The sequence below is a fragment of the Pogona vitticeps genome, chromosome 2 (genome assembly GCF_051106095.1).
Source record: "Pogona vitticeps strain Pit_001003342236 chromosome 2, PviZW2.1, whole genome shotgun sequence".
NCBI lineage: Eukaryota > Metazoa > Chordata > Lepidosauria > Squamata > Agamidae > Pogona > Pogona vitticeps.
Genome location: NC_135784.1, coordinates 114876476 through 114893975, shown reverse-complemented (window position 1 = coordinate 114893975; position 17500 = coordinate 114876476). Strand labels below are relative to the sequence as shown.

Below are 17500 nucleotides of genomic sequence, written 5' to 3'. Positions count from 1 at the left end.
TGTTGTCCACATGGGCTCCTTCAAAACCCTCCTGCACTGTAACCCCTAAAGCAGGATTCCAAAGAAGAAATTTCCAAGAAGATTGGAGGAGAAATGTAACAGAAAGACACTAAAAAGTCAGAGGGGTTGCCTATATGCTTAACAGAGTCAAGCTGTCACAGGCAAGAAGGCCTTTGGGAAAGTATTTCTCCTGTCAGACAAATAAAAAGGAGTGTGAATCACTGGGAAAACAAATCTTAAGTTATTGTGTTTTGGTTTTTTGGAGGGCGCACTCTCGGGCTGTACAACTTGCCCAAGTCTACATAGGCTGGCTGTTTTCCTGTCATGCAGTGGGGAATTGAACCCCTGCCACCTGGCTCCTGTTGCTCAGTTCGCTAAGCTTTCCAGCCAGCCCAGGTTGCCTCTAAGATTAGCAAAAAGTTGAGAACTTGAGAAGCATATTGCTATAATCATTATGAACATGAAACAAAACAATTCTACAAATGACAGAAACAGGAAAAGGGTGAAGGAGTTACACCATTAGACATCAAAGAAGGGAAAACAGGCTGCAGAGAAAGTCAATGATTTCTTTGCTTCAGACTCAGAGTAGAAATTATGGGGAATGTTTATCCCCTGAAATGAACCAGTTCAGGATTCCCTCAGACATGTCATTCAGCAACCAGTCTTTCAAATTATGCCTGTCCTTAGTTTCCAATGACCAATGACATAATGAAGCACACTAAATGCCAGAAACATTGGTTAAAAATTGCATGCTTTGACAAACAAATGTCTTTCAACACTGGAGGAAGCACTTTGTATAAAATGTGCTCATCCCTTTTTTTTCTAGTTTGATCCTCAGCTGCCTCTGGGGAAGATGCAGTCCAAAAAGACTTTTCTTCCTAGATGGACAAGAGGCTGAGAAACGGAGCTAAACAGAGGCAATATATGAAATGATGACATTCTGGGGCTTATGAAAATAAAAATGCAATGGTTGAATTTGATTCATCCACGTGACAGTTTTTAAATCTTATAATAAAAAGCATCCAATACAGTATAATGATGAGTCCATACCAAGTAATCTATTCATTGTTGCTACATATTCACTCCTATACTTGTCTCTTAAATCACTTCGTAATGCTAGGCAGAAACTAGGCTAGGCATCTTTTTTTTGTTGCATGCCGAGTTACCTCATTCAGCTGCTGCAGCAGATGATGCCTACACTGAAGTCTCAATGTGTGGCAATTCGCCATTGAGATTTGTGCTAAGTGCATTATGACAGTGGGCCTAACTAGTACGATTTTGTTCATTATGTATCTCTTTATTAATTTCCCACCACTTGGTCAGGCCACTATCATCTCACGATATTTCTGATGTGAGTGTTCCATACTTGCAGGGTTGGAGCCAAAACTTTGCTCTCCAAAAAGGGAGGAAGGTGTGCATAGATATGAAAAGGATAGGCAGTTTTCTAGGTCATGCATAATAGCTGTTTGTTCTTCGTTAGGAAGTAAGAGTTGACCACATAAACTGGCAGAGAAAGGTGAGATTGTACAGAGCTGGGGGTTGACTGAGCTACCATAAATGCAACAACCACAAAACCCAGCTACTTTGCAAACTACAGGAGGTATATATAAAAAAGAGATAATTCCACAATCCCGTAATTGCCCTTTCTGAGATGTCAATGTGACAGACACCTAACTGTGGCTCATCTGAAAGAAAGGCCCCATCTGGAAAGCTTAGCTAGGCCTAGTTGCACTTAAGGTTTCTCTTGTTGCCAGAGTGCTAGCTGAGAGCTTTCTTTTTGAATAGGAAGCTAGGCCTAGCAGAAGGTTAAGAACTTTCCAGTTGAGACCTTTCTTGCAGGTAAGCTACATTTATACTCCGCCTATCTGGTCATTGCAACCACTCTAGGCGGCTGCCTGTTTAGATGTCTGCCTGTCAGGTAGGACTCCCAGAATGGAGAATTATGGGGTTGTAGCCCATGGAATCCAAAAAATCCCATCCCTAGTAAAACAAAACAAAACAAAAAAGGCTGCTATGAAAACCTCAGCACTTAAGGAATTCCCTCTTCTCATTGTACACTATCTGGAACATATATTTTCTCCCTAAGACTCTAGAATAGTCATTCTTGATCTTTTTTTTGCTTCTGCCCTTTTAGGAGCCCTTCTCAGGTTCCAGGGCGCCCTGTCAAACAAGGAAAGCCTTTGGCTGTGTGCAAACAAGGATATAACACAAACTGATGGATCTTTGACCCTCTCTTCAAATGTGCCAGGGCTCCCCAAAGGGCCATATGCCCTTTGTTGAGACTATGGAGCCTACATGCTAAGTTATACAGCCTTAAAAATAAACAACAAGGTAGTTTGCTACGAGACCCTGATATCTGGTAAAGATCAATTTTTACACATTTGGGAAGATGTTCCATAATTTTAATATCAGAAGGGAGAAGATGCTGCATGAATGTGCAAAGCAGACTCCTGCTAGCTTTAGAAATAGTGAGCAAAGGCTAGATGAACTTTGAAGGTTCTGATGATCCCCACTTCCCAAAGAAAAAGGAGAAAAACAAAGAGAATTGTACAAAAATCTATGCTCCCACTCCATCCTGCTGTCACTAGAGTGGAAATCTGGCACATATCAACCACATGCTAGACAACAATATCAGATAATATCAAATTTAAACCAGCTGACAGAATTTGACCTTTGTGCCAGAATTTTATAATTTTCCACTGCAAAAGAAAACCCACGTTTCAATTTCTGTTTTCTTCTACCCACGTCTCTTCACATAACACCAGTAAGACTGTAAGAGCATAGTAGGAGAACGTACTTTCATTAAAAAAAAAACTTTCTGGGAAGCTGCCTCCTTAGGTAGTTGCTCCTCTAATGGGTGACCCTACAAGTTGCTAGAGCTCAGGGAAACAGGAAGTGCAAATCCATGTTTCAACATAAGCAAGGTCTTTTAAGTGCTGGTTAGCAACAGAAGATACTGCCTTGGTTGGAATAGATTATATTTGGCAAAACTAACCAATCTTTTCATGATCTGCCACTTACATGAAAATAGACATTTTTAGTATTTGCACTTGGTCTTTGGAGCACCCAACATACTTTGGTGGGCTAATAAGAAAGAAGATGGTGCTTTAAAGCCAGTACAGAGGGTAAAATTTCCTTGCCGACTTTGGTGTGGAACATTCTTACAAATTTAGAACTAACACACAGTGGGTTGTTTCTTGCAAGTGCTAATTCATGCCATGACTGAGACATATTTTAAATTAATCTGATGTAAATTGGAGGTAGTTAAGGGCATACTTAACACCTTCACATTGAAATTGATAGGATGTTGGCTTAATTCATGCCAATGCCAGATGGAGGTAAATCTTTTGGTCACATTAATTATGATTAATTATGATTAACTTTGTTTTAAAAAATTATGCATGGGGGGGCAGATCATCAGGGAGAACATAGCAGGCCACCCCTACCCATGATTTTGAAAATGAGCACTAAGAAAGTAAGCCTCCATTGATACTAAGGGGGAGGACCCATACCTCATGCAAGGCTAACAGCAACACTCTGTGCTGGAACACAGGTTAGGAAAGGAAGAATTGGACCTACTGTATTTTCTCTATGACTCTGTTGCAACTCAAGGTAAAAAAAAGTATGCTGCTTATATATTGCCCCATAGTGCTTACAGCTATATCTGGATGGTTTGCAATTTAATTATGCAAGCTATACATTGTCCTGCCCCACCACCTGCGAGCTGGATACTATATCTAACAACATCAAAAGGATGGAAGACTAAGTCAACCTCAAACTGGCTACCTGAGCCCAGCGGGATTGAACTCAGGTTGTGAGCAGAGTTTGGACTGCAGTACTGCAGTTAAAACCACTGCATCTTGAGACTCAGTGTGAATTTGAGATAGGTGATGGTCAGCTTAATGAGACATCTAATGTTGTTCCTTGTTTGGACTATATCATATCAGAGTTGAGAAGGAAAAAATGCAGGGGTGTGGGGGGAAGCCTCTTTTGTCTGCATTGTTGACTCCTGATTGGGAGGACATTTGGAGGTGATATACTCTCCATCCCAGTCCATTAACCATCCCTACTTGCATGTAGAAAACTAGTACCTCAGAGAGACCAATATAGTAAAATGTATTTTTCCTGGCATATAGAGACGTGAATATGACTAAGATAGAGAATTTACCCCAGTTCTCCTTTGGCCTATATTCACTGCTCTTTTATTACTTATGCATTTCATTTCATAGTTGGTTGAAGAAGGCATTAAAATGCTTTATGTTCAGCTGAATTATTCTCCATTTTCTGAATACTTTGAGATGAACATTCTTCTGTCCCAGTAATAATGTAAAATGTACATTATAACTGAATGAGTAAAGATGCTTTTACAAGTACTTTGTGTAATAACCTGCACTTCAGCGATGCTGGCCAGAATCTTACTGGCATTTATGTATGGTTTATGTACCTTGCCATAGCTAATTGTGGCTAATTTATGAGGTTCCGGTGTACATCTTGGTTATTTGTATGGTGATGTGACTGATTTGTGCAGCTGTGATGTGCTCTAGCACCTTATCAATTAGCCACCATGAGTTGTGGCAAGTTACACAAACCTCACACAACCAATAGGTTTCCAGATGCTGTAAAACAAAACTTAGTGCCCCCCAAAAAAACTTAGCATGTGTCATGTCTGTTCTGTTCTTCAGCATGCTTCACCATCTCCTCTTATAAAGCTCAAAGAACTGATAAAACCACTTCACCTGGTTGGTGCCTTCCCTGCTATAGCAGCATCCACTATATGTAATCATCTCTCTGAGTCTCCCAGTGCTGGATGTTTCTGTTGCTAATTAAAGACCACTTCTGTTTGCCTAGACACTTTCTTGATTACTTACCAGTTAACCCTGGTTTTAAGTCTTGTTCATGAACACTACTCTTTTGTTTTATTATATTATTTCATTGTGAGGGCCAATGTGGTGTAGCGAATAAAGTGAGGGACATGGACACAGGAGATCTGGATTTGAATCCCTCTTTAGCCATAGAAACCCACTGGGGGTTGCAATAGTAAAACCATATCTCACATACTTTGGAAATATATTAGGGTCACCATAAGTTGGATGCAATTTGATGGTACATAACAAGAATGTTTTACTGTATTCTGCTTATCGTTATTCCGATACTAATTCTGGAGGTGAAAGTATTTGATAGAAATACTGGACTTCCTTAACAATTTATAGAAATCAGAATCAGAACGGATTTCCAGAATAAAATAAGTGTGTGGAGTTGCAATGCAAGCCAATGTTCTGGCATTAGAAATTCATGTAGCTGCTACAGAAAAATATCCAGATACCAATGAGAAAACCTTCCGTGCTGTTTTAGGGCCAAGCTATGCATGAAAGGCAACTTGTTACCAGAAGAGTGAATTCCTTAAGTGTTGATTATGTATGATGATCACAGAAAGAGCTTTTCTCATCATCCTATAATTTACTAATTGGTTTGTTTTGTTTTGTGATTGGGCTTCAAGCCATGAGTATGTTTTCCTAAGCATCTGGTTTCTCAGACAGGAAAAACTATCCCATCATAGCTCTTGAATATGAACTGATTTCAACTCTAATTACAAGTTATTTATAATGTATAGTTTGACCCCTAGTTAAAGCAGATCCCACTGATAGCTTTTCTGATCACAGATCTATTTACAGAGAAGCTTCTGCATTCTTCTATTGTGCCTGAAAGCTGAAGGGCTTTTCTTCCATGATATCTTCTTGGCTTATGTGACCCAATACTCTTGGCACTGGAGTGTGTGATGATGGTAAGAAAGCATGAATGCAGTAGAGCTGCTGTGAGAGATGTACATTGGTTGAATCAGGAGATGAAACAGAGCAGACATATATTCTAAATGTGACAGAAGTGGTTTGAAAATGACTGATCTTTTATTCTGAAAACAAATCCCTCTGAAATACGGTCAACTCACTTCCACTGCATTTTAGTGTGTATGGCACTCTTATTTGTATAATATACAATACAATATACTGATATAGCCCTAACATGCGTGTATTGCACAGATATTATCAACAGACCTTACAAGCCTATAGAAGCTACCAAAAAAAGCCCCTGCTGACACGATCCAGTCTATGCTTACAGTAAGCACTGCATAGAGGATCTGTTCACCATCACCATTGAATAGAGCCTAGTAGAGACAGGGGAATAACCTATAGTAAACTTTTAGTGGTTTGCTGATCTCTGCTGATCTACTGATTTTCTGGGAAACATGTGTCTATGCAGTTATCAATAGAAAAATCTATTGTTACTTGGCTATTTTAGTGACAAGGTAGAAATTCGTTAGACACACATTTCAGCATATACTGTAAATTTCTGTTTTACATCTCTAGAGACAGCCAGTGGAATACACCTTGCCTGAGACAGCCATACTTTTGCAACACTTTCGGTATATTTAGAAGGGAAAAACAAATACTCTGAATTTTGTGTACTCCCTTGGAAGAAATGCATGACCAGCATGCTCTAGTCAGTGGTACAAAAGGGGTTCAAACTGCAACGTTTTAAAAATGTACATAAATGCAATGTAAACTTGTATTATGGTTGCCAAGTGTGTATAGATGGGGAAGGTGGGGAGAAAATACTGAAGACATTCTTCAGGATTTCACAGACCCCTACCTCGCTTTTTACTGAAGTACAGTATAAAGAGAGAAAAAAACAATAGGTGGGATGCAGACTAAATTAGCTGAATTTACATCTTACTGGGGTCACAGTGAATCGTAAGTCATAATTTCAGTCCCATTGGGTTGAATGGGAACAAAGTACAGCTAAGAAAGCTCTCTGGTATAGAGCCTATAGGCAGAGCTCTGGATTCAATCCATTTTTTTTAAAAAGGCCACTTGTTAGAAAAGTGTGTTTTGCTACTGTCAACAGAACCCACATGGTACCGCTTGCTTCAACTAGGCCCAATGTTTTAAAATTTCATTATACGACATTCAGATACCAATTCCTGCTTCCATCTCTCTCATGGCTCCCTTTATATCATACCAACTGTTGCCCAGCATCATTGGCCTGGAGGAAAATAATCTGGGTGAACATCACCATAAAGAAATCTGATCTATTTTTGAGTCCCATTTCACACGGATCACCATGCTTTGCCTCATACCATGTGTACAACCCACCTTACAAATCTATTTCAATAATCTGATCCTATGATTCATTCTACTTACGGCATTCTTAGCTTTGGAAACTTCTGAATATCATTTTCAGATAAATTCTGGAAAAAAGAAACATTCGAAACATGTTGCAAACATTCAGTTTTTGCAAAGCTGACGGTTACAAAGTAACACTAAAAGCATAGTAGTCTCCACATGAGATTTAGTCATTTGATGAAATATTGACTTTCACGCTACACCTTAAGAGTACTACTCACCAAAGTTTTCAGTGTGTTGCTGGGCTGTCGTTTTTAAATGAAAAAACCCTTTTGTGCTTTTAATGGCCAATTTATATATATATATATACTTGTGTGTGGGTGCGCGCACCCGCACACGCACATGCACACAAGACTTCCAAGATCCAGAGCTGGACATGTGCAGCCCCTGGAAGTTGCCCACTCCACCTTCAGTTAGCCAGCAGACCCCTCCCCCCCAGCAAACACAATCTCTAATTCCTCACATATTAACTCTGTGTGTCTGGGAGTGGTGGGGGAGGGGAGGCAAACCCAAAAGAATTGATATATTTTGAAAGCATAGATTTGTTGGCATATGGGTTTATTGAGCCTTACCAGAAATCTTTGTCCATTTATGTTGTGTTTCTTGACAATCTTTTCACAGTCCTTGAAGTTTAACTGCAGATAAAAAATGAAAATGCCTTGTTAATTTCAAACCCTCTGAACAAATCAGGACTTTGGAAAGTAGATATGTCCTAGAGACAAGATGGTCCCCTATGAGCCATCCAATGAACCAGATAATGCTAGAGATACACCCTTGAAAGGTCTCTCCTCCCCCCCCCCATGTCACAATCCCTCTTCTTAAGATCCACTTTAACCTTCTCTGTACAGCACTTGGACACACAGTTCCAGGGCACGCTCTACACCACTGGTTCTTAACCTTAGGTTACTCAGGAGTTTTGGACTGCAACTCCCAGAAGCCTTCACCACCAACTGTGCTGGCTGGGGTTTCTGGGAGTTGCAGTTCAAAAACATCTGAGTAACAAAGGTTAAGAACCACTGCTCTACACCATAGGTTCCAAACAGGGAGTCAGGACACCCCAAGGGAATCATGAAGTGTATTCTGGGGGATCGCAATTTAGGTGGGGGTTACCGATGACTCAGCTATTATAAAAGTGGATCAGGGCTTGAAAAAGGTTGGGAAACACTGACGTACACAGAGTAAAAGACTTGCCCACTGCTTGGAAACGCGGATCCACGAAGCACCCACTGAACTAGATTCCCCTGCCACTGTGTGTTCTGCCTGGGGTGGGGAGTAGCAACTAAACAGACTCAGCCAACACTTGGCAGTCTGTTTCCTCTAAATGGCTGCTGAGTTGCAAACTGAGCCCTGCTCTTGCTGTGCTTTTCCTGACTGAAAAAGACATGAAAGTAAAGCAGATTCTGAACAGAGGCAGATGCTATAGATAGCCTATAATTAGAAAAGCAAGATCCTTAAGGGTTGGCTGAATGTCAGCTTTTCTTACTTCTCATGGGTATCTAGATCAGCCAGCTATATTTTGTGAGTGGTCTTCAGCATCTGAGACTAGTATTCCTTTGAAGTCTGGTTTGAAGTCTGAATCATGCCTCTCCAACACCAGGATGCTTTCAGCGCTAATGACAGGTTCTCTATAATGTCTGTTACTGCCCTCAGCCATCAGGTTAAAAAGTGATTTTCAAAGTAGGGAGGTGACTCTTACAGCCCTATCAGCTCTGGGAAAGAAATCAAAATGGGAAAAGCTTTCTTCTCCTCACAGAAGAAAGATCTGTCCTTGTAAGATTTCTGCCCTCCAAGAAATTTTGGAACCTTTGGGAAAGGGGTCAGAAATGTTTAATTCCCGAAGATAACCATGGCTGCTGATGCTGTCCGCTTTACATGGTGTACGTTAAAGCCATAGGATTTCAACTAGTATTTATCATCCACAGACTTATTTTAGCTAGACACACATAGCAAAGCATTGTAAGGAATGGTCTGAGAGGCACAATTTGTTCTAAGACTTTGTTAATTGAAGTGATAATCATGCAACCAGAAGCACCTATCATAACAAGAGACAAAGTTACCCAGTATTTCTTTTTCAGCACTGCCTTTTATGTAGAGAGTTCTAATTCGTGATAGTGAAGATTGTCACTTTGATGACCCTGGCATAAATGTCTTTACAAAGTAACCAAATATACTTGGTGGCTGGATAGCTCAGTGGTTTAGCTTGCAAGTTCATTCCCCATTTTGCATTCTAGAAGAGCCAGCCTGTGTGGCCTTGGGCAAGCTGCACTGTCCCAGGGCATCCCCAGAAGAAGGGAATGGGGAACCGCTTCTGAGTATTCTATACCTGGAAAACCATGAAAAGAGTCACCATAAGTCACAATCGACTTGACGGCACACAAGTCATAGTAGTATCTAATCTAATCCTCATAGGGAACTAGCCTGAGAGTGAACCTGTTTCTTATCTCCGTGGACCCAGCTAACAACTTCAGTGAAATAATGGGTGATCTTCACTGATATACCTTTCCATAAGACGCACCAATTTTTTAGGAGAAGAAAGCAGGAAAATATAATCTGTTTTCCTCACTCCATAAGACGCACAGAATTTCCACCCCCCTGTTTTGTGGGGAAAAAGTGTGTCTTATGGTGCGAAAAATACGGTAATTAAAGAGAACCATTCTTGTTATTTTAAAGGCATAAAATCATATAATGCATGATAGCTCTGTTGCATATAAATTTTGAAATGACTGATTCTGGCATAGAGCACTAGCCTTGTAGTTTGAAAAAAATCTTAATATCCTCTGAGGATAAAATATGGTGCTATGGAGTAGCAGTAGCACTAGATCAGAAAAGCAATCTGGCACGCTATACATTCTGGAACTGAGACATTTGGTTTGCCTGTAGTGGAAAGATAACAACAGAGAAGGGAAACTACTCTGAACTCTTCATATAAAGAAAGTATACATCATGGAAAACTTATGAGAAGGACAGTGTCAGCAACAACTGCATGGCTTTCCTCCCAGTTGCTACAGTTTCCACCAATTTATGGGGAAAGGCAGCCATTTTGTGTAGAAAGGCTGCTCAGATACATTTAAACTGTTATTTTCGGCATTCAAGCACACTAGCTTTCTGAATTATCAGTGGGACAGTGTTGTGAAGGTCCTCTTCTCCATCCTTTATGTTCTTATCCAAAGAACTATTTAACTTTCAAGCTTAAAATTGTCATCTCAGAGGGTCAAATGAGATGCTATTGTTAGCACATTATTAGAAACAAGGAACACCTAAGTGTTCAGGGATCTGATCCTCTCCCAGCCTTGTATCTGAGCAATCAGAATGCTAACTAAGCCACTGTTTAACTCCTAATGACCAGACAGAAAACAAAGATTGGTAATTTTCAAGACATAGGACAGAAAGGCTGTGGTATCATAATCTGAGAGCTTTCAAAAAAATTGCTGCTTCTTACTGTGTATTTTTTGTATTGTTTTGTTTAGCCCAAATCTCTTGATCTCAGAAGAAGTGGTTCATCTATGCTGTTCTAACATTGGCTGTCTACTGATTTGCTCCATAAACAAAGGGAAGTTCAGTTTCAGATATAAAGATGGCAATCCCATGTACACAACGAAGACCTTAGACCGAAATAACACAAAACGATGATGGTAGTCTAACAGCCCATTTCAAAAGAAGCTGTTTCTGATGTGCATAATCTGGAGCAGAGAACTTTGTGTTGTGTCTGCAGATGGATGGTAAGGAGAAACTATAATTCCTTTACCTGCTATTTTCCTGATCCCAGACTTTTAACCTCCCATATGTTTTAAATTCACAAAAACTCTGCATGAGTGGTTTTGTGAAGAAAACAAAGGCAATTGATAGAACAGGGAAAGAGAATGTGGTAAAGCAGTTAACCAGCCCTGCTTTTCCTGCATTTGTCCATTATAAGTAGCTTTGCTTAAATCTAAATGGGCTTTGATTACCTTGGATGTTATTTTACTGTATTAAAGCAAATTTGAACTTTAAGTAGGCAGACTAGATATGCACAAGGTCTCCCAAGCACAGGACATGAAAAACAAATGACTCTGCAGCTCGCTAGGTAAGCTTCGTGGCATTCCAGGTTGCATGAAAACATCTCAGCAAACAAATTATAATATTTATACAAGGGTGGTACCTGGTCAACCCAAAAAAGACACAGAAGGGTGTACAATATTTCAAGGCCACTCCCTCTTCATTAAGCAAGTTACTACAAAAGTGAGCGAAGGGAAAAGAGAAAAACTTAAGTTGTTGTTCTCTGTGGTCTTGACAACATATCAAGATAACATGCAGACTGCAAGGTCTTGAGATAAACTTCCCCCCTTCTTTTGTCTTTTTCCTTGCCTGATGAAGAAACACCAATTTTGAATACTTGCTCTCTTTGGGTGGCTCAGTAAACTGGAGAGCTAATAAGGTATAGTGGGTGGATAGTCAGACTTGGACTCGGAAACCTGGGTCCAAATCCCTGCTCAGCCATGGACACTTGGGAAGGTCTGGCAATGGTAAACGGCTCCTTGAACTTCCCACATATCTCAAAAATCCTATGAGAGTTGCTTCAAATCAAAAGTGGCATCTAACAACAATAGTAAAGTGAATTACCTCAGCATGGGTTTTGGAAATAATTTTGTACCAGCTTGGCTATCTGTGCTTTTGTTTGGGACTTTGTGGATATCCAGTTTCGCCATTTAGCAGGGGGAACCTATACTGGAGGAGTTTACACCACATAAGCACAATATTCAGCACAATATTCAGATAAAGCTACTCACTTCAGCTACGATGATTTCCTTTACCTAATCCAATGTCTGAAATTATCTCCAGACTTGGTAATACAGGGGACCTCCTGGTGGCTGTCTGATTCCTATTGCAGAAGGAGCTTGCGTGATGAGACAGGAAGGGTACAGGTTGGAGTTCACTATAGAGACTTGCATTGGTATAAGATAAAAGACGAGACATTTCTTCCATTCCAGCTCTCAAGAAAATCTATTGGCTACTTTAGGTGAAATCCAACCCAATTACAGCACCCGAATGAGCACCTTTTAATGTCTGTCAGTTACTCAAAGCAAGGGAATTCATAGGAAACATCCAAAGGAAACACAACCCTCCGTTTTTCCTTTAAAAGTCTGTTTTGGCATGGATACCAAACAAACTTTTGCAAAGGTCCTAGCATCCTAGCTGTGTTTGTTTCTACTATAAAGAAGGGCAGCAAAAGTACCGTGTGACATTGCAGATCTGCTGCCTTCTGGGGTCTGTGCGTGTGTGTTTGAGTGCCATTGATAATTGTCTGAGAATGTTGAACAAGATAAATAAAATTTATCAGCAGCAGAAGGTATGTAAAATCTTGTTATTTAGCGGTCAATGGGTTTTCCTTTGCAACACTTTCTGCACCACCTTTGATATTACACAATGGCTTAGAAAGACCTTAGTATACCATTAGACTAATATTGGAAACAGTGGATCTGGGAGTCATCTGTGAAGGTAAGCCCACTGCTATGACTTGCTAAAAAGGTCTGGCCTTTGTGCAACAGAATGACAGTGATAGTTGTTATCCGGATGTTGCACCAATGATTTTGAAAACATTGACCCTCAACTGGAAGAGGAGGCTGTATGGATTCCACTTCAAGACAGCAATACAGACTGGCATTGCCGGTAAGAAGTGAGGAAACAACAGTGGTTCAATTATGGGGGATAAAGATAATGGAGTCCCTAAGGCAATACACCATCTACAGTCCATGAGTAGCCTGGGGCAGAGCAAAAATACATGTGCCTCACAACAAGTTTAGGTGTATAGAACCCAAGGCTGGCCAATTTATTTTTACACCAGAGGCACAAGAAAACCCACTCACTATTTCTTCCCTTTCCTGGCAATAAAAATGCAATAGTAAAGAATAAATAAGTAGCAAATTATTTCTGTTTTGTAACACTCCATATCAATGGCCTAGGGGAGCCATCCCTCAATGTAGTAGATCTGGTTCCATTTTGAAATTCTTGAAACCTGGTTGTCGTTTGGTGCTGCAGTTGTATGAAAACAAACAGGCAGAGTTGTGATGTCTAGGAATAAATGAGGGTCTAGAAAGGAAACACACATTTTGCATATGAATGTGGAAGAGTTCCCGTGAGAAGTTTACTATTGGCAGCCTACATACAAATGCCACGAGGGCAGGTTCCTCATTCTGTGGAATCCTCCGGAACAGCAGTTCTTTCCTTCCCAATAAAAACAGGGTGAAACTTTTCTTGGACCATGCAACTTGATGCCGTTTCCCCCCCCCCCCCGTCACTGGAAGGGATGGGGCCCTGTTCGGCAAACAACTCCTCCTTTCATGGAGAAATTTCTTTTCTGTATTCTGTGACAGCGAGTGCCTGATAGTCCACTAGAGTTCTTACTTTTCACCAAAGCTTTTGTGCCCAAGGAGTAATGGCTTGACGAGCCATATTCTGAGGTAGAACATGTTGTACAAGCTGTTCAAACAGTTTTAATTAGTTTTAATCTGTTTTATACTATTTTAATTTATTTTATTTTGCGTAATATTGTTGCAGGATCTGTAGTCAGTTCCAAGATCTGATACAGAGGAGGATGTTGATATTTTTATAAATAAATGCACCTAGGTCCTGTATAGGACACTGAAGTATTGCATTTCCTTACCAAGAGGACTTACACATCTACCCTTGAAAAACAGGACAGGTGTAGGGGTCAGAAATGAGAGACTTGCCATTATCTTTTGATTTAAGTGTCTTTTCATGGGAAGAGTGTTATTCTGCTTGCGCAAGAGGGATTTTTCTGACTTTGATGGATTCACATGCCTTGTTTTGAAGGATCCTCCAACTATCTGGAGTAAATCAGGTGAACCATGGGGAAAAGTACACGCATGCAGGAGGTGCACACTATTGCGCACTCAATCTCCGTGGCATCCTTTGCTTCTCCGGCCCCGGAGGATGCAGGCAACCGGGCCATGTGACCTTTTGGCAGGCCGGTGCTGATATAAGGAAGCGCCGGCCCATGGTTTAGTTCTCTTTCGCTTTTGGCACCAGCTCACCCGCCGTCATTCTGGTGTGCTTGTTTGGGTCGCTGGTTTCAGGGCCGGATAGGAATTTTTGACCTCTATCCTGATTGGCTTATGGATGGGAGGATTTTTCGTCTATCCCACACTGGAAAAGGGTTTTGTTGGCATTTGAGGGTGGGTTTATAATCGGTCACACTGGCAGGTAGTGCGGGAATAACTGGTTGTCACGGTGTGTCCCTTTTGTAATGATCATAAAGCCAACAGCGCATCGGTCCTGATGGCTCTGCGGATTGTGCGATTACAGGGCTGAAGGAGGCTGATGCACTGGACCACTTTCGGACCAAAGGTCATCAAATATGATGACTAGAGGTCCGGGGTGCTAATTGAGTCCTTCCAGGTTCCTCCGGTCATTAGACAGTTGGAACCTGGGGCCTGGGACTCGCCCATTGGCTGATAAGGAATTATTTGGCGTTATTTCCCCGCACTACCGCAGGCCCCCTCAATTTTGGAATTGGTTTATTTGGTGGCATTTGAATTGGTTTAATAAAGTGTGGCCGATGTTTAAATCCAAAGAATTGTTGTCTTGCATCCTTATTTCGGGGCTTGGGGGAGCAATTAGAAAAATAGAGTTGAGAAAGACCCATTTAGGGCAGACCTGAGGGACTGGAAAGCTGGGAGGTAACCCAGGGTGCTGAGTTGAGAAGGGCAGCAAGCGAAGTTGAGGCAGACACCAAGCAGAAGAAACCATGGAGGGAAAAGTGGAGAAAACATTTTCATCCAGGAGCCAGCCCTTGGCCTATTCTTTGACCAAAATTCAGTTTTCATTCACAGAGCGGGAATTAGGATCCAGGCTAATGAACAGGAAGGATATACAGTATTGTTTGCTTGAGGCAGCAGGCAATTCTTTTTGTATCACATTCCAAAGAAACCTCATTCATGCCTGTCAGAAATGACTTTCTAAAGATTCTTCTAAAGTTGTGCTGTCAAACAACACGACTTGTCATATAAAGAAATATACAAATGAGGCACTTGAAGTAAAATGACACTTACCCTCCTGAAGTAGTCTGCCAAGTCATCTGGGGACCAGCGGACCACCTCTGAGCGGTATGGAGTGTTTCGTGAATCCATCATGGCTCTTCCCTAGCTAGTTACAAACCTATTCATGCCAAGCTAGACACTGATGCTGGGACAGAATTTCCACTTAGCAGAAACTCAGGCAGGTAAAATATAGCAAGTCTACTTAATTTAGCTTTCCTTAGAACTGTGCAACGAATCAACTGAAGACAGCAACACCTTCCGGTGTGAGCTAAACGGTCTCTCCTCTTCTCAGAAACCCTGCTAGCTAGTTAGTCAGCTTCACCACTTCCTTTTTCTCAATCTAAATATGTAAACAAGGAAACAGAGCAGCTCAATCCCACATTTGCAAAAGGAGGGCCAAAAACGAAGAGGAAGAAATGATACAACAAGGCCAGCCTGTTTTCTGTACGGTCTGAGAAGAAATGGCAGTCAACACCTCTGAGGGACTGCGAGACACATGGAAAAAATGGGCAAATTCTATGATAGTAGGTAGGCCTGTACCACCAAGCTGGAGATGGGAATTATTTTTTTAAATGTTCCATCACAAGAATTTCTTAGTAAATAGAAATTGGTACTACAAAGAGAGCACTAATCCTGAACTGATAGTATTGATGTTCTTTTAATTTTCCGGAGGGAGTTTTTATGGTGGGGGATAATTTTTTAAAAGAGACACATGCACACCCCCATAGACTGAAATGGTACTTGCCATGCTAACATGAGGATTCCACCCACTCATTCTACTGCGTGTGCTGTCTACATCACAGTCCACATTATTGTAATTTTATCTATAGTCAGCTTCTCTGTTTATCTGTCGAGGACAACATAATATTATGTATAGTAAAAGCAAACTTTGTCACATAGTACATGTGGGTAAAAATGTGCAGTTCAGTTAAACCAAAGAAAAGCTAATAAAACATATAGTCTCTATTTAGGTCAAAAGCCTTCATCCATTTCCTAAGAGTCATGCAGTAGGGCTTACATCAGGCTGTAAATTCCAACTTGGTTCATCCTTGCTTAGAAAAAGCCACAACACAGAAATTTTATCCTCTCTCCAAGATGACAAAATGATGTCTTTTGACACTGTAAGTGAGACATTTTGCACACTTTTGAGACTTTTCTTGTACTTTTTGTAAAATGCATTAAATGGGAAAACATGACAACTCTCTTTACTGAAGTAACATTTGATGGGAAATTTATCTCTTTGTGATTGATCAGCTTGTTATTTTACCCTTGCTTATATGCACAAACTGTCTGGATAGCTCAGTGAGTTAGGCATCTGGCCATGGAGTCAGAGGTTGTGAGTTCAATTCTGTACTGTACTTCCCAGAAGAGCCAGCCTGTGAGGTCTTGGGCAAACTGCACAGTCCCAGAATGCCTTCAGTAGAAGGGCATGGTAAAGCATTTCTGACTACCTAGAAAACCCTGCACATAGTTATGCACAAAGGGAAGAAGAAGTATTTTTTGCACCGAAACAGGAATTCTGCACACAGTGGCTAGAAGCCTATTACTTACTGCCAGAGAAAATCCACGGGCATGAATCTCAGAAGCAAATTGTGAAGAAATTGGCAATTGTATTTCTGTTGTGCACCATGTTACATGGAAAATGACAAGAAATGCAAACACTACCTTCTTAGCCAGCAGCTATTTGCATCTGAATATTAAACTGATGGACATAAATGGATACAATTATTCAGCCAGATTCCAGACATTATAATATATGGATATTGCTGTTTCACCATGTCAAGGTGACCAGTTTTGTCTAGAATTCAGCCAACAGCAACATTTCTTCATTTCCATAGGGTACATAGATAAGGAGTTCTATAAAATAGGAGCTAACATTGAAAGGTTTGGTTCCAACAAAACCAAAGCAACAAGACGGTCCTGAAGGACCTCTCATGCAGAGTCAAGTCTTATTGCCTGCAAGGATATGGGAAAGTTGTTGGCAAGTTGTGAAACCCATCTCTTGCTTCACTGCAACTTCCATCAGCACTAATCGGAACAGGCAGTTGTAAAGAATGGTAAGAGCTGCCGTACAACAACATTTCAATATTGCCCAGACCCTGATACAGAAGGTGTTCCGAAGCGATCTATAATTAAGGGCAGAAATTGCTGTTTCCCCCAATGTACACTGTATGTGTCAACTGTACTACAATTTATGCTAAACTACATTCCGGCAACTGTAAAAACATTGATAGTTCAGTATATCAGAATCAAAGAATGACCATGAAAATAAATGCTACCCCCAAT

At 40.8% G+C, this 17500-nt stretch overlaps 1 protein-coding gene across 3 annotated transcripts in view; it reads right to left on the bottom strand.

Annotated features, from left to right (window-relative positions):
* LCP2 (lymphocyte cytosolic protein 2) overlaps positions 1-15702 on the bottom strand; it is a 47262-nt gene extending 31560 nt beyond the window's left edge. For 2 of the 3 annotated variants that reach the window (XM_072990258.2, XM_072990259.2), the window contains exons 1-3: positions 15227-15702; positions 7751-7813; positions 7197-7243 (exon numbers count right to left, since the gene is read on the bottom strand). In XM_072990258.2, coding sequence (XP_072846359.2) covers positions 7197-7243; positions 7751-7813; positions 15227-15307 — 191 coding nt within the window. In that variant the 5' untranslated portion in view covers positions 15308-15702. Of the gene's footprint in view, positions 1-7196; positions 7244-7750; positions 7814-11944; positions 12008-15226 lie in introns of those variants that run through there. The other variant, XM_072990260.2, reaches the window with a different exon arrangement.
* Positions 15703-17500: the final 1798 nt, after the last annotated feature.